At 44.6% G+C, this 17,763-nt stretch overlaps 1 protein-coding gene across 1 annotated transcript in view; it reads left to right on the top strand.

Moving 5' to 3' along the window:
• myo16 (myosin XVI) overlaps positions 1 to 17,763 on the top strand; it is a gene marked incomplete at both ends in the record, with an annotated part of 68,450 nt that overhangs the window by 18,005 nt on the left and 32,682 nt on the right. The window contains 12 exons of the mRNA XM_079277471.1: positions 1,982 to 2,106; positions 2,262 to 2,387; positions 4,448 to 4,523; positions 6,603 to 6,753; positions 6,901 to 7,051; positions 7,592 to 7,702; positions 11,352 to 11,417; positions 12,872 to 12,999; positions 14,539 to 14,644; positions 15,936 to 16,053; positions 16,708 to 16,855; positions 17,274 to 17,391. Coding sequence (XP_079133597.1) covers positions 1,982 to 2,106; positions 2,262 to 2,387; positions 4,448 to 4,523; positions 6,603 to 6,753; positions 6,901 to 7,051; positions 7,592 to 7,702; positions 11,352 to 11,417; positions 12,872 to 12,999; positions 14,539 to 14,644; positions 15,936 to 16,053; positions 16,708 to 16,855; positions 17,274 to 17,391 — 1,424 coding nt within the window. The remainder of the gene's footprint in view (positions 1 to 1,981; positions 2,107 to 2,261; positions 2,388 to 4,447; positions 4,524 to 6,602; positions 6,754 to 6,900; positions 7,052 to 7,591; positions 7,703 to 11,351; positions 11,418 to 12,871; positions 13,000 to 14,538; positions 14,645 to 15,935; positions 16,054 to 16,707; positions 16,856 to 17,273; positions 17,392 to 17,763) is intronic.

Here is a 17,763-nt window from a genome sequence, read left to right as displayed (position 1 = left end):
ATTTGTCATGAGCTCCATTAAAGCTGTGATTCAAATAAATACAGTGGCTCAAGTCCCTGTTGTCACAGACCTTCAGAAAGAAAACAATTAAGCACAGGGAGAAGAGGTAAATGTTTCATTTTCTTCATTTAGGAATTATAGGGATAGTGTGAATGGTTAATATGTCATACCAGCAGTTAAAGTGTGTGTGTGTGTGTGGGGGGGGAGTACACCCACAGGCCTAATGATGGTGGATTGCGATTTTGTCTCCCACAGAGAAGGGAGAAGGTCAACACAGGGGATGTGAATAACAGAGATAAAGGCACAAGAGAGTTGGAGGCACACAGAGACCAACGTGGTGGAGGCGCAGACACTGAGTGACAGCGGGAGAGGCAGGGAACAGTGGCAGAGCAAATACAGAGAGACGCGCAGAGAAAGGGCAACGGGAATCGTGCTGACAAAGCTAGACAAACAGATATAGACAATGACGGAGGGTCTTCCCTCATCCGTCTGCCATTGGCCTGGAGTGCATATGACAAACTCAAGATTCTGAGTGCAGACAGCTAACTCATCAAAGACAAGACTCATCTCACACACACACACACACACACGCAGGCTGACTCTCTGACTCCCCAGACGCAGAATATTTTGAGACTTTTCTCTGCTTCTGTCTGCCAGCCCCCCGTGGAGATCTCTCCCTCCTGTATACCCCCCCCCCCCCTCATCACCCTGGGCCATGAAACACACTCTTACTCACACAGGCTCACTCTGTTGCTATAGCAACTTGGCTGTACGCTCTCTATGTCCATCAGGTTTGTGGGAAACAGACAGACTGTCCATGTGTCTCTACATCAGAGAGAAATAGGAATTTAGGTTGTTTTTCTTTTCTCGCTGTCACAGCCGACTCATTTATTTTTCATGTTCTGCTGGATTCCTCCAAGTATTGGCACTGTAGAGGATATTAATTCTCTTCTGTTATGGTAATGTTCGTCTGAGCATGTCTCAAGAAGCTACACACCCTTTGGCTCTCATTTGTTTGTAAAGACAAACTTATTGATGAGCTGATCCAACCAGTGTACCTGCAGAAGTCTCATTAGTTAGTTCTCTAATGCTTATCCCAGTGGAATATAGATCGATTGATAATCAATCCACGCTATTGCGGCAGCCAAAGTCAGGTGTTGTTGTTGTGTATGTGATTGTGGAGCCGTGCATTGATCTTCATAGTTTGGGACAGATGCCCTTGCAGACGGCTGTTTGGCTGTGTCAGCCAAAGAGGCGGCTACAGTAGCCTTGTTCTTTACGAGTGTTGGATGTCCTCTGACTTTTTTTTATTGAAGTTTCAACATCAGGGTCACTTTTGGTCATCACTTGATTTGCCAGGCTTCGGTTTTAGTGTGCTGTCAGTTTGAGGGTTTTTCCCCTGCCAGTGCCGCACACACAGCCTCCCAATTGCATACAGTGGTTGTGGCACAACCACTGTCGGAGAGCACCGTGCTGAACTCACGCCAGATCCTGTTGAGAGTATTTAGTTCTGCTAAAGCTGGGGAATCTTTAAATACAAAACGTGTACTTGAATGTAACTCGTCCCTACATGTTGGAGAACTCTGTAAACCAACTCGTTTGTTTCAAACAACTGAATCATAAGTATAAGGTTTAAAGGATCAAATCGACTTGCTGAGAGTTAAAATAAGACGATTGAGACCAGGAAGTCACTGCTCCCGGCCAAGAGATAGTCCAGCACGTAACGCCCCGTAAAACGGCAAGTGATACTTTTTTCGTTTTTGTTCAGATTAAATAACGCGTTAATTAGAGGTGTAGGCCAATTTCCTTTGGACAGAGCCAAGCTAGCTGTTTCATCTGTTTTTCATGGGACTCCAGCTTTAATTGTAACGCTCAGATATACATAAGTGCCATAGAACATCTCCAAAATGTCAAACTGCTTCTTAAAGCATAACAACTAAATACTTAGCGTAATATCTCAATTGTGTTTGTGTGTTTTTAGGTGTGGATGTGTCATCCATGCACGCCATGAAGATGCAGAGACGTAGCACCATGCTCTCTGATGTCAGACAGCTTGTAGCCACAGGGGGAAGCCTCAACCAGCCCAATGACGACGGGGTCACACTAGTAAGTACGCTCACATGTGTGTGTGTGTGTGCGTTGACCTCTCTTTTCCCCCTGGTCATGGTTTGTCCTCTTCCTTCACCTCTGTTTTTATTAGATGCTGTAGCTTCCTCTTTCTTCGCTGTCATAACTGCATCTCTTTCTCTCTCTCTCTGAAGCTCCACATAGCATGTGCCAGTTGTTATAGAGAGGTGGTGTCTGTGTTGTTGGAGAGTGGAGCGGACCCTCATCCAGCTGACAACAACTTCTGGACCCCTCTCCACCTGGCTGCTAAATATGGACAGGTAACTCCCAGCTGCTCAACAAAATGTCACATTGACGTTGATGAAGTAGTCCCCTTCATTTCTACTCATCCAGCTGCATTGATCTGATGCGATTACAGTCATTAATTGAGTGAATGAAATAACGAGGAAGTTACTGATGGATGAGTGCTTCCTCTGAGGAAGTAGCCTCCAGTTACCCTGCACACACTCTGATAAGCTGCTCTTCTTTCGGGCCTATTGATTAGGAACAGTCAAACTGCTGCCACAGAGCACTACTGCACATGCATTTGTTACAGCATTTTAGATGAGCAGTTTAATGGCCTCTCTTAGAGCAAAAGAGATTGATTTCCAGATGGGGCGGAGGAGAGTTGTTGGGGCGATGATGAGATCGGTTTGGGAGGGATCCAACTATGAAGGAAGGGAAGTGAACACGTTCAGATCTCGCTGACCTAACTGGCTTTCTGAACACACCGTTCCCTTTTTACTGACAGTGACATGTCAGCAGTCAGGATATGATGGGTTCAAGATGTGTGTCTGCATATACAGCCGACTAAATCACTGCATGGTTCCACCGAGAAGAGGCTTCGCTGATAGGAGGCAGAAGCAAACCGTTGCCTGGAAACACTTGCCGGTAACTGTAACACGAGCTGGAACGTTAAACCCAAAGACCCCCATCTGCAGCGTGGCATACCCGCTACACTGACCCTTTAAGAAGATACATGACCCTATTACTGCAGCTAATTAAGCCTCCCTCTCTCAGTCTTGTGATAAGTTAGACCCTGGCTCTTGGCGTCCTTGATTTGAGTCTAGGCTCTTCAAGATGTGTTCTCTTAAGGGAAGGAGTTTTAATAGTGTGTGGATTTTCAAACAAAAATGGCAGGACGTTAAAGTAGAGCCCTACTGGGGTCGGATTAATTCATTCAGTTTTTTATAATGAAGGTCGATATGAAAGCTGTGGCAATATAGCAACCACCTGAACAAGTTTCATGATCTCAAGATCATTTTTTAGACCTGACAAGTCATTTAAAAAGGAAATCTGAGCCTTTACAAAAACCTTTTGTCTATCTGAATATGCATCAGCTATGACGTTGCTCTGTCCCCGCGGAACCCAATGTGCTGACCTTTTCCTGATCCCCCTGACCGATTTAAAGAGTTAAGATCTTGTGGTGCCACTGACGCGTTGTCCATATTTGTAGGATGCGAGTGCAGCTGACAGGGTTTGTGGGCAGAAGAGATGCTATAGACTCATAGCTCGTTAGTGCAAAGAAGTTCTGCTGCTTTGGAACGCTCCTTAAACTGTTGAGAATCAGTAACGATAGTTTGCAGTTAGTTTTACCAGCTGAGTTAACTTAGCCCAAGCATGATAATGTGGTTTATTGCTGTTTAATATTCTCTATGCACAAGTGAATAGCAGACATAGCAGAAATATGTTTTAGGTGTCCTGAATTGAATGGCACTCTTCCAGACATGCTCAGTCTTTAAACTGTGCTTGTTGCATTGCAGCTAAATGTGGTAGTGCGGCCTGAATTAGATTTCACAAATATGTTTTTAATTAAAGTCGACGTAGGGAGGAGGATGGGCGGATGGTCAAGTCACATAGTATTCACAGATCACAGCTGCACATCCAAGATCTGCAGCACACATCTTGGATTCTTTACAGCTGATAGTCCACAGAGTAGAAGAGGGGTGTTGACAACGAGAATGCAAAATGAAGATGAAAGGGGCAGTAAGAGGGAAAGGACCGAGAGCCCGACTGCTTCGACAAAAAGAGAAACCTCCACAGAACAATAGAGGACAGAGGCGACAGCCATCACATGTCACTGTGTGCGAAAGTGAGTGTGGACAACTATGGGGTTCTTCCACTGTGACATGTGATGGACGATACGCTTATTATCAAAGGATCTCCTCAGTCAGGGGCAACGCTTGCATCGATCTGTCATGCGTGACATACATACATTGTTTGTTTGTTCTTGCACTGATGGTTTGAAAGCTGCTGCAGTTCATAGTGCCCTAGAAATGTTGGATTCTTTTCTGAGGATCTGATGAAAATGGATGTGGGTGTTTCTCCCGGTCTCTTACAGACGAGCATCGTTAGCCAGCTCCTGAGGCACAGAGCGAACCCGACTCTGTTGAACTGCAACCAAGACAAGCCCTCAGGTAACTCATTTAGGCATTCACACAACTACGCACGTGTGCACACACACACACACACACACACACACACACACACACACACACACACACACAAACGCTGCTGCTGGAATGTGCAAACGTGTTTTTTAGAAATCAAGAGTTGATGAGGCAGAGAAGCGGATAAATGGATTTTGACTTGTTCAGCTGCAAATGCATTAATAATCACAGTGATAATGTAAAACACAGGCTCATGAACACACACTCGGTGTACACAGTGAATGAGGTTCAGTCACCGCTGAGCCTATCTGTGCTCATCTGAGTGCATCTGTGAGAGAGAGCTAATTTTTTCATGAAAGAAAACATGAACACCTTACTCCTGCCCGTACACACACACACACACACACACACATGCATTGATTAAAATGGGGTGTTAGCAGTAATCAAAAGAGGCTTGAGTGATTAATTTGCTAATGGGCATAAAGGTATCATATCATTATCGAGAGGCATCTACTCATTTTTTCAATGTTTTCTTAATTGAAGCTTACGAGATAAACAGAGGAGATCTGAATAAAGACTATTTGCACTGATTCAATGTGGGGCAAGTTGTGTGGATGTCGGTCTGGGAGGATTCCCTTTTGACTGGTAGGCACTACAGTTAAGAGAAGACTTAATTGGTGATTATTGATTTAAATAACTTGTTGCAAACTTGTTAATTCTAGACCCCCGTAAAATCACACAGTCTGAAATGAAATGCACCGTTGATGCTGTGGAGCAGTGTTTTGCTCTGACTACAAAGCCAAAGAGAATGACAATAGAAAGTGAGGGTGGCTCGACGCAGCTCGCTGCTCCAACGCTCTCAGCTTCGGGGTAGAATGTTAGCGAAGTCAGGCAACAACCGTCCTGTGTAATTTGCCGTTAAGCTATATGCTAGGTTCATGTGACTGAACTATGAATATAAATCCTTTCATTTGCTGTGTAGAAATCATGTAGGCTGTTAAACGGTAGAATTAAATGTTTTGTGTAGGCAGATAAGTCCTACATCAGCCCTAATGTCGTGTTCTGCTGCACGAGGATGCAGGAATATGCTCACATTGCTGCCAGTTACAGAGGGCGGTAATGCAACTTGTTGTACATGCAGGCCATAACACATGAAGAAGAAGAAGAAGATAAACGAATGAAACGCCTTTTAAACAGACTGGAAACAGCTCAACAATTTGCTAGCCAGGTGTGTATGTCAAATGAGAAAGGAAAGGCATCCAGCACATTCGTAAGGCAAAGATGCACACAATGCATTTCGAAGAGAAACATTGGCTTTAAACCTAAATTATATCAGTGTTGGAGTGAAAGCTTCTAAATTCCCCTTACACACACACACACACACACACACACGTGACGCAGCAAGGGTTGAACTCTTCGCATCTTAAAGCTGAACAGATCTGTTGTAAAACCATTCACTGAACCGGGCTGCTGATGAATGCAGTGTAGTCATTGTGAAGCGTGATGGTGGTGAAACCTATAGGTGAAGCCTATAGAAAGGGCTTCGGGTTCCTCCCCATTGTGGGATAGAATACCATAGCTGCCTCTCACCATTTACTCCCATGGCTTCATCACAACTCTTGATTGCCTCACTCGGGCCTCAATCAATAGTTCCTTCTAGCATGCAGGTTTGTAAAAGATGTGAGACAAGCCCTCGGAGACTGAGACAATCCCCCTCTTTCTCACTCGAAGCCCCACATCCCTCCTTCAGCGGCCACGTGACGAAAGAAAGCCGGAGCAAGAGATGGGAGTCGTCAGTCAGACACAAATGAAGACGGGATGAAGCCATTCCCCTTCCCTCGTACCCTGTTACACCTCATTACAGATTATCTTATCTTATCTCCCCCTTCCTCTTAAGCACAGTTGGGTGATCCACAGTGGGGTTCACATTGTGCACCAGTGCAGGTTCATCCACTCTGATTGTGAAGGAGGGTTGGCATGGTGAGAGACCAGTGAACAGAAAGGCGTACCTGGTTGTTTTAGAGTGTAGAGTATTATGGGCTTTGGCTACAATATTACCTGTGATGGCACAGAATGGTGAAAAAAAACTATTTTTACTTTCACCAGACATTTCCGCGTCGGAGCCCATAGCGGACATGCTGCTGACCGCAGAGGAGAGCTGGCTGCAGAGACTAAAGGACCCCTCCGCTCCTCTACCCGCCACTGACCAACGCTATGATGGCGGTTCTCACGACCTCAACACTCCTGTCAAGAACTTGTGGGTTAACAGTTTCATGAGCACAATTGTCCTGTTATGGTTACTCCATAAATTGTAAATACTGTCCTAAATTGTTCTCAAATCTGCTTCCCATCCATTTACCTTCTGTGTCTTTTCCAACACCTTGCCTGTCCACCTATCACACAGGAACCCCCTGGGTCTCTCCATCTCTAAGCGGGACAGTCTGCTGGAGAAGTACGCCATGTTTAGAGATGCAGGTGGAGCACTGAGCCGACAGCCCTCACAGGACAATGGCCTAGATGGTCCCTTTAGCTCTGGAGCCAGCAAACTGGAGCAGGTACCGTGTCGTCCTACAGCTCACGCACTATAAAAACACAGTAAGGCAGTGAGAACACAGATGATCCCAAATGACCCCAAGTTTTTATCTATTTCAAATTAAACTTGTTTTTGTAAAAATGTCAGGCATAGCGTTTCACGTCTGCTTTATCAGGCTCTCTTGTTATCTGGAGCGACGTCACACAGTCTGGAATAACTCTGGTGTTTCATAGAAGTATCTGAATAGACAAAGAGGTGGGAATCCGATCAATTTAATTCAGCAATGATGATTGAGAAGTAATCAAGTATGTGCTAGCTAAGCAATATGCGCTATATGTCTACAATAATGTGCATTGTAGTACTTCTCAGATGTAATGTTGGAAAATAGAGGAAATAAATTGGTGATGAACTTGATTGGAACAAAGTGCTGCAATGTCTTTAGGCCTCAGAGGATCTTAACTGGAGACCACTGTCCCAGACTTGAAATGTGTACAACAAATGTAAAATACTCCAACGTAGTGGCAGCCTGTTGGTGTTTACTCTCAGCTTGCGCTTTCCTCAGGTCAAGCTGATGCCTCCCGCTCCCAATGACGACCTGGCATCCCTCAGTGAGCTGACCGACAGCAGCCTGCTCTACGAGATGCAGAAGCGCTTCGGAAACGACCAAATCTACGTAAGACCCCGCTGTCATTGTGCCACTGAACCAGGAAGTCTTACTCAGCATTAAACATGCATGAAAACACAAAGCACACACAAAACAGAGATAAATACAAACACACACACACACGCACACTCTCTCGCTCTCGGCCATAACTCAGTTGTTCATTGCTAGTGGAGCGTTGTGTTGTTTACGGTCTGGGAGTTTCAGAGTGTGATGTTTGGATCACATCACACCATCTTTATACCGATGAGCACCGGCATATGTGTCTGAAGTATAAACTGTACCTTCTCTCCTGAACACGATTGTGCAGATCACATTTGGATTTGTGACCTCTGACACGCGCACACACACACACACACACGCGCACACGTACTTACACTGGTGACAATTGCAAAATCAATACCATTTAGATCGATTGGAAGATAAATCCAAAACTATATTCAGGAGTAAAGTGCCTTAATCTCAAACAATTGTTCCATTTTATAGTCCTGTCATCTTCCTTCCTCTTCTAACCGTAGTCTGGCCCATACTTCTCCATGGGGGCCGAGCTCTATAAAGACTGGAACCAGATCAATGTGGAGCGATCCGGTGCACTCTCCTCTCTGTGAAGAAGCAGTAATAGTCTGTTATTATGGAAACCCAGATGGGCACAGACAGTAGGGTTAGCCACAGCAGGGGACGACCGATAAGGGGTTGACAATAACAGGCAGCAGAGTGGTGGATGAAGAAGAGAGAAATGATAAGAATTCAGAATAATGAGGGGCGAATTTGGAAGAAGAAAAGGTTCAAAGAAAGGACAAAGTGAGGCTATCATGGGGATGTAGGAGCAGCTGATCTGATTGCGTATAACTACTCTGCCATGGAGATGCACATGCTACAGTCATGAGTTATGCTCCATTCTGTTTGTGGCAAAAATATACAAAAATAAAGCCTTATATGTAAAGATGAAGTTTTCAACATAGTATCCATCTTCTCTAAAAGTGCTTGGAAATGAACAACGTACTCTTTTAGTGTTGCCAAATGAATACATTTCTTTGCTTTTCTGCCCTCCTTCACCTTCTTCTTTTTATACTTAAGGTGTGACCTTATGCACATGATTGAGGGCATTTCAAGAAAGAGGTGAACAAAGCAGAGATGTGATGAAGGACAGAAAGAGGGAGAGGACAAAGGCGGTGAATGCTCCATATGTTCCCAGCAGGGTGGTCAGAGATGGGGCTTTGAAGGAGTGGTCTGCTGCCTTCTGCCAATATAGAAGGACCGGGTGCGCCGTTAAAACCCCCGAGGAGAGCAGCAAGGAACTGGGGAAGGATAGGCAAGGCAAGGCAAGGCAAGGCAAGTTTATTTGTATAGCACATTTCAACAACAAGGTAATTCAAAGTGCTTCACATGAAACCATTAAAAGCATAAAGGCAAAAGTAAAGGAGATTTAAAACATACATTGAAACAATAATTGATGTCTCCCTGAGACATTACGCTGCACGCAATCAACCATACACTGCCGCAATTCTGCAATTACTCGCACACAAACCACGTCTGGAAAAGATCTCTGCCGATCTGCATTTTATAGTGTACGCCTTGCACGAACTCGGTCCCGGAGGAAATGGCGATATATTGTGCAGTCCTTTTAAAAGCATCAAAACATAAGGCAAAAGAAAAGGAGATTTAACAGCAATTAAGAACAGTGTAAGAAATAAAATAGAGTAGTAAAATGCAGAAATGCAGGAAATTGATTAATATATTAATTGAATGTGGTTCAATTAAAGGCAGCAGCAAACAGAAAAGTCTTCAATCTTGATTTAAATGAGCTGAGGGTCTCAGCAGACCTGCAGCTTTCTGGGACTTTGTTCCAGATATGTGGAGCAGAAAAACTGAACGCTGCTTCTCCATGTTTAGTTCTGACTCTGGGAACAGAAAGTAGACCGGTCCCAGACGACCTGAGGGGTCGGGATGGTTCATAAGGTAGCAGCAGATCAGAGATGTATTTTGGCCCTAAACCATTCAGTGCTTTGTAAACCAACAGCAGGATTTTAAAGTCAATTCTTTGTTGGACAGGAAGCCAGTGCAAAGACCTCAGAACTGGGGTGATATGATCCACCCTCCTGGTCTTAGTGAGGACTCGAGCTGCAGCGTTCTGAATCAGCTGCAGCTTTCTGACAGACTTTTTACAGAGACCTGTAAACACACGTTACAGTAGTCCAGTCTGCTGAAGATAAATGCATGGACAAGTTTTTCCAAATCCTGTTGAGACATAAATCCTCTAATCCTTGATATATTCTTCAGGTGATAGTAGGCTGATTTTGTAATTGTCTTGATATGGCTGTTCAGGTTGCGGTCTGAATCCATAACTACACCTAGATTTCTGGCTTGGTTTGTGGGTTTTAACATCAGTGATTGAAACTGAGCGGTGATTTTCAATTGTTCGTCCTTGGTACCAAAAACAATTACTTCTGTTTTATCTTTGTTTAATTGAAGAAAATTCTGGCACATCCAGTTGTTGGTTTGTTCAATGCAGTTACCCAGCCCTTGTATGGGATTATAGTCCCCTGGTGACATAGTTATGTAGATTTGTGTGTCGTCTGCATAATTATGATAACACACTTTGTTGCTTTCCATCATCTGAGCTAGTGGAAGCATGTAGATGTTGAACAGAAGAGGCCCCAGTATTGAACCTTGGGGAACACCACATGTCATTTTCGTCAGCTCTGATGTGTAATCAGCTACAGACACAAAGTATTCTCGGTCCTTCAAGTAGGATTCAAAACAGTTAAGTGCTGTGCCAGAGAGTCCCACCCAGATGTTTAGTCTTTCTAGGAGTATGGCATGGTCGACCGTGTCGAATGCAGCACTGAGATCCAGTAACACTAAGACTGAACTTCTGCCATTGTCTATGTTTAAGTGGATGTCGTTGAAAACCTTAACAAGAGCAGTTTCAGTGCTGTGGTGCTGTCGAAAGCCTGACTGGAAAATAGGCTGATTTTGTAATTGTCTTGATATGACTGAAGACGCTGTTGTTTCAGCTTGTGACGTCCCTGTCAAAAATGCAGCCTTCCCCAGTTAATATTGACGTTTTACTCCGTAGAAAAAAAAAAAAAGCTAGACTGGTAGTGTGAATTCTGCTCTGTGTCTGCAGGCTGTGGGAATTTGTTCAAGTCATTAACCTCGAGCCAGGGCCGAAGGACAGAGCAGCATGTTACTGAATGTTAGCAATGTCTGCGTTCTCTCGGGGGGACACGGCGTTGGCTTTCAAACATCCTCCGGGGCTCTTTGTGAGGAACGGAGGGCTGGCAGTTTAGTGGAAAGGGTCAGGAATCAGGAGTTGGTTAATTTGATCTAATTGGCCTCAGGGTTTGTGTCCGCGGCGTGGGAGGGCAAAGGTTATTGCTGAGGTTATCGTCGGAGGTCCCTTCTTGGCCTTGCTCTGCCCTGAGATTACCATATTCTTATGGTAACGGAGATTGTCGCTGCCATGAATTCTGATGTGAAAAGAAGACTGGGACAGCACTTTTATTTTCAGTTCAGTGTTACCTTCAGGAATTATAAACCAGCTTCAGCCTGTTTGCAGGTCGAAATGGTCGACCTCACACCCAAATAGTAATTGTCTTACAGTTAGATTCACGAGTAATCGAGCAGTCGGGTGTGTTTTCTTTCTTCTCTTTCGTAGACTTACATTGGACACATCCTCCTGCTGGTCAATCCAAACAAAGAGCTGCCCATCTACTCCACTTTGGTAAGCAGCTATTTTAAATGACCTCCACCATTATATGCCGCGCTTTCTCTCTTAATATTTCATTTGCAGATCTATGTACCACGATCCACGCTTTAAACATGTGGCTTTACATTTGAAAGGCTGTGCGTTTCTCATGCAAAAGCACAATATAAAGGAGGCATGTTTGCCGTATAATAAGCAGGACGTGAACGGATGAAATGGGCCTTGTGGTTGATAAATAATGCAGTCTTCCTGTCAATGATACACAGCACAAGGCTGACTCTGCATCAGCAAGGGAAGAGAAGTATCCAGTTTACCTAGCGCACACACACACACACACACACACACACACACACACACAGACTTTATTATGCTACCTCACCGCTTTAAAGAATACATTTTTAAAAACACTACCTCTAGGGGTGAAAAGCAGTATTTGCAACATTTGCAACAGCTAAAGGAGACTCAGCGAAGGACTGACAGTCTTTGATGTTTTTAAACAGCATTATAATTAGTTTGACGTCGTGATATCAATCAACAACAGTGTGCGTCACCTTATTTATCGCAGTGGATAACTCGTTTTGAAATAGCTGAATTAACGGCAGCTTAGCGCTTGCCCATGTGGACCCAGGAGGGGTTGGATGGAGGGGGAGACGTCTTCTCCTGCCATGAGAGAGTGAAGCCAAGCCCCCTCTGGCTGTCCCGTTCCCGCCCGTGTCTGGATTCACTCCAGGCGTCCACACTCGACTGAGAGGATGTGTGGACGAGCAGGGAGGAGCCAGTGTGAGAAGGACATATGTCCCAATATGTGTGATCTGCTGGCCGTCTGTCACCCCCTCCGGTCTGGTGGTCCACCGCCCATCCGCCTTTCCACAGACACCAATGCAGTGCTGGCACACATCTTCTGGACTTGTTACAGAAAGAGGGTGTGACGGTACAGTCATATAACCGTTCAGTGTGACAGACAATGGAGGGTACCCGCTGTCTTTCTTCGGCATACATTGTGCAACATTTAAACCATAGTTGCTGTTATAGGTTTCAGTGCAAAAGTCAGGTTTGCACTTAATCACTTTCAATCAAGTGTTTTACAAGCATATCTTTTTTTGTAAAACTAAAACCAGAAGAGAACCTCCTTAAAAGAGTCTGAAGAGCAGGAGTAACATTCTCCAAACGCCTCAGTGGATTACAGCCGTGTCAACATTTTCCAGCCATGGTTACGTCTAATTCTAAGTGTGGGTCTCCAGAGTGTAACTTTTTAAACCAACAGTTGTTCAGACAATCGCAGTATTCCGATAAGCTGAAATGGTATTTCATTTTTTTAAAATTTTAACCAGACGGTTGATGATTTGCTGGCTTCCTTATTTACTCAAACTCTATGCATGGAGAGGTTACACCCAGCGTGGTTTCACCGTGTCCATGTTACATGAGGTTGTAATCTCATGTGTTGGCGGACTCTACCTCTCTTTCTCCCACAGGTGAGTCAGCTGTACATGAGCTCCACGGGTCGCCTGTGCTCCTCTCTGCCACCTCACATCTTCTCCTCAGCAGAGAGAGCTTACCACATGATGCTGCAGGAGAGACGCCCGCAGTGTTTCATTTTGAGGTACACGGGCCTCCCTCAACACACACACACACTCACACACTCACTCTCACAAACACTGAACTCTCTGCCTCGGGATTATGAGACAAAACTCTCAACAGAGCGAAATAACTGTGCAGATTCTAGTGACGTTCAGCCGGCCACCTGGTTGGTCCACACCCCTCACTGCCACACACCTGTTAAACACTCCCTGAGGGATTAATATCGCTCGGCCTCAGCTGAGCTGTGGACCTGTTCAATATTCACGCAGAGACGGAGGTTTGCTGGGAGCGTTGTAGCGTCTTGCTCTTCGTCCTCTGCTGGACGGAGGCAGCTCCCTGATTGCAATTAAATCCCGCTCTGCAGTGACATTCCCGCTGAGTTGTAACCAATCTGGCAGAGAGTGAATGTGCCCTGGCCGCAGGCTATCCATCTCACTCACACGTGCTAGGACATTGTACAATGCATTCTAATTTTCCCTTCATTCTTTCCCTGCTACACTTTATTCCTCCCTTTTTTTTGTTTCTCTTGCATTTACTCTTTCCTGTTCGTTCACGATTCCTCTTTATTTCCTCACACACACACACACACATACACATTTACAGGCAATCGGAGGCCATCATCCCCCGAGGCCAGTGCTCTGACAAAATGCCCTTGAAATCTAATAAAAAGTGCTAAATGAAATAAACAGGGGAAAGGGCTTTGGACTTTGCACTCAGCAGGACTGTAAGTAGGAAATCTAGTAACACACATACATACACAGAGACAAACAGCGCAGCACAGCACGCTGTGCTCATTAGTGAGGGCTTCTGACCTTCTGAAGCCATCTGCTTGGTGCTACTGTGCCTGTCTCAACTCTCTGTAGACTGTAGAGGTGCCATATGTCAGATTTAATATCCACTCAACGCCATTAATTCATTAATTTGATTAAAAAACAGGCGCCCACTGCCAGATAAGTTGTGGCTGTAACGGCGTGTGGAAGGTGGCGATCAAATGGAGCAACGTTAGTTGAGTCAGACAGAAGGGAGAGATTGTGATTTTGATGGGTGGGGGTTCCTGAAGGAGGTGATGTCAGGAGGTGGGGACATGGAACCGAGGTGACAGATGTGGGGAAACACCCTGATGACTAATGCTTTACGTCTATTCTTCTGAGAATGGTATCGCACACAGATGCTTGATTTTTGTACTGATATGTTTGCTTTTAATTTCATTCTTTTTTTACTCGCCCATTATCCAGATGGAAGTCGTTCTGTAGATGTTGCCGCAAAGAGTGCAATTATAAGATGGGAATATCAAATGGCAATAAAGGCGCAAAGTGTTGCACGATGACTACCTACCCCATCACTTCTGTTGGAAGCACATAAGGAAGCATCTCTTAATGTCCAGCATGAACACAAGGATGATCACAGCAAGCAACACCTGTCAATGTTCGATTGTTTTAAAACAGACTTGAGAAATGATGACCTTAAGACATGAAACATTGGAGACCGCGACAACCAGTATAACAATAACAGCATCACTGAAGGACATTAAATCAGCATTTCTTTTTGTCTGTCTCTCTAGTGGTGAAAGTGGTTCTGGGAAAACAGAGGCCTGTAAGCACATAGTGAGACACCTGACAGCCCGCTCCAGCCCCACAGGCTTTGCACTGGAGCCCAGAATGAAACACGTAAGTCTGGTCCTGATACTCTTTTATTTTACACTTCAAACAGTCACCGGGTGTCCTGGAGGCTTAAATGGCTGAAGTATATGTAACCGCACTGTCCTGGGGATGAGTCTTGAATCCTTTTTTGCTCTCATGCTCTTGTGTCTTTACTTTTAATTTGCAAAAAGGCTAGAAAAATAACATCATGGTAGACATCTTTTTCATTCCAAATTCAATTCTCTGCACAATCGGTCCTCATCGAGAAACTCATGATATTCGTGTGTTCTTCAAAGCGAGGCACTGACTGAATCGTGCATCCTTTCACCCTGTGCGCAAGTCTTTGCTGCGCTTATTGTTCCCTCTCGCACGTCATCTCTGATAAAGAATCAGATGGCACACATTGTAGCGAGACAGTGGTCATAGCGGTGTAAATGTATCCTGCTGGTCTTCTTGTCTCTGTGCTGGAGGAGAGGATAGACGTATGGATTAGTGGACACAGTAAGGGGCTTTACTGGTTGTCTTTTCTTCTCTGCTCGATAGCTGTTCATCTGTCAAAGACAGCATCTGAGCATTCAGACCCTGTGTTTGATTGCATCATCAAGATTTCCATTAAGATGACTTTATCTCTCACCATACTGTTGCTTAAGAACAGAACCATTGGCAGCGGAGAGAATCATTTGGCCGTTATTCTGAGGGGGCAGTCCATTTGTCTTAAACTTTACAGCCTAATGAAGGAATATTGATTCAGAAAGATGATGGAGTACAATAGGATGCCAAACACCCATATCCGCTTCATGGCACATCTTCCAGTAAATCAAGAGAGGCTACAATCATATAAAAACATGTACTGACAAATTATTGTTATTAATATTTTTTACAAGGTATTTAAGGTCAGAGTTTAGTATCCTCCCTTGTCTTGTTTATGAGCAAGAAAGAAAGAACTTGCATTTCTGCCTCTTCGTGTATTCCCCGTTGCGTAGATGTGGTTTGGATTGTGACATGCTCTGCTCTCTATCAGTCGGGCAACAAAGCAGCGTGTAGCCAGGGATTGCAAGTGACGTGTTTCTGATGAAGTCGTCGTTATGTCGTCGATATCTGGGTCAGCTCTCCCTCTGATCGTCCTAGGACACGTACAACACTTGGCTCCCGTCTAACGGGTGCATATTGACATCTCGTGGTGGGAAGTGGAATTGTTTGATTCAGGTGTTGAGATACAAGAGAGATACTTTGTGTAAAATAAAAAGGCAGACATACTCTGCAGTGAGGATGTTCACACTCACTGTTAACATTTCCTCTGGTTTAACAAAATATGCAGGTTAACTGCATTCTGGAGGCCTTCGGTCATGCAAAGACTCTGAGGAACAACAACTCAAGCCGCTTTATCAAGTTGTTGACCATCCAATACTGTGACAAGAGGAGGACACTGCTCAGAGGTAACACACATTTCTCTCAATGGAAAGTGATTGATGGTATTGTTGTCTGTAGTTCCCATTGGAGACGGGAGTAGAATGAAATGCTGATAAGTGTCAAAACATTGTACTTAATTCTTCAAAATGTCTATATTCTGGTTTGATTTTGCTATACTTGACATAACATGTTTCCTTATATGATTCCACACATCATTATTTATTGTTTAATAAAATCAAATATGTATTGCCAAAATAAGTGAGCAAATACTCATTGTTTTCAAAGTCTGGACCACTACTTTATGATGATAGTACAGAGATGATAGCATACACTAAAAGATGCACAGAACTACTGTGTGATGACACAGAACTACTGTGTGATGACACAGAACTACTGTGTGATGACACAGAACTACTGTGTGATGACACAGAACTACTGTGTGATACTTGCTGTGGGATCAGGTGCTCGATAGTGAACACCAGCAGGGGGCAGTAAAGGCCCATGCATCTGCTCTTACTGCCTTTCAATGTGTGCTCCTTCATTTAATGTCCTGTTTACCTTATTTTGCCCCAGTTCATTTGATCAGTGAGCATCCACTGCATGTTCAGCACTACTACTATCTGATGAAATGTAATGTACACACGTGTTATTGAATTATGAAACAAATCTGATGTTTTAAGCCCGCGTGTCCACCCACATGCTGGAGAAGTCTCGCCTGGTCCACCTGCCTCCTCACCAACACAGCTTCAACATCTTCTATTTGATGGCTGAAGGCCTGTCGCCTGAGGAGAACAGCGCACTTTACCTCAACAATGTGCTGGCTCATAGGTTAGTGTCTGTCAGCTGTCGTATCTATATTATATCCACAATATAAATGTTTATATATATCCACTGAATGTCACCAGTGTGATAACTACCGACCTGATTCGCTCTGATGTGGAGCCTGACGGGTACGCTTGCCCCTCTTGCGTCACTATTGGTGATTTACAACCCTGTTTGCTATTTCTCCTCCCTTCCAAACGGAGCTCTCTGCATAGAGTGACATGAACTGTATGTAGCACTGCACAAAACGACCTCATAAATCTTTTGGATCTAGGTCTCTGTCATCCACAGATATGCACACATGTTTGGAACCCATGCACCTGCACACTGGCCACGGGACACACTTTGTCCTTTGTGAGCGTTTTGTTTTTGTTGTCTGAAATATATCAGTCCACATTGTCCAATGTTTATGTCCTTACTGCAGGTATCTCAGTGGAGGGCGTCTAGGGGAGAACCCTCCAGTAGCTACAGCCTCCGCCCAGAGCCGGGAACGCCTCGCAGCAGTCAAACAAGCCCTGCGAGCCCTGGGCTTTAACAAGCAGGTATCGATCGGCACTGCGTACGGCTTCTGTTATTCTCCCTGTTTATTCAAAGGTTATCGACGGCGGGGATCGTTCAAAGTGTTGATGTTACAGACCCTGAAGTAGCCACGTATGAGGTCATCAATGACATTTCACCCCAGGTTTTGAGTCTGTGACTTTGAGTCCAGGGGCTGGATCCTCCAAAGGAATGCGTCCCTAATCTCAAAGATGGCAGAACTACTGACCCAAAAGTCAAATACTTCAAAATATATGAGCAGAATGTCATCCCAGTAATACCTGGTAAATACTGTCACGGTCAAAAGTCATTTTCAAGTCGAAGAGGATTGTCCATGCTCCATTAAACAATTGACCACTGCATAATGGACTGCGGGA

Source organism: Melanostigma gelatinosum, assembly GCF_949748355.1.
Source record: "Melanostigma gelatinosum genome assembly, chromosome: 10".
In the NCBI taxonomy this organism is placed as follows: domain Eukaryota; kingdom Metazoa; phylum Chordata; class Actinopteri; order Perciformes; family Zoarcidae; genus Melanostigma; species Melanostigma gelatinosum.
Note: the sequence above shows the minus strand (reverse complement) of the source record. Positions and strands in the feature narration are given on the sequence as shown.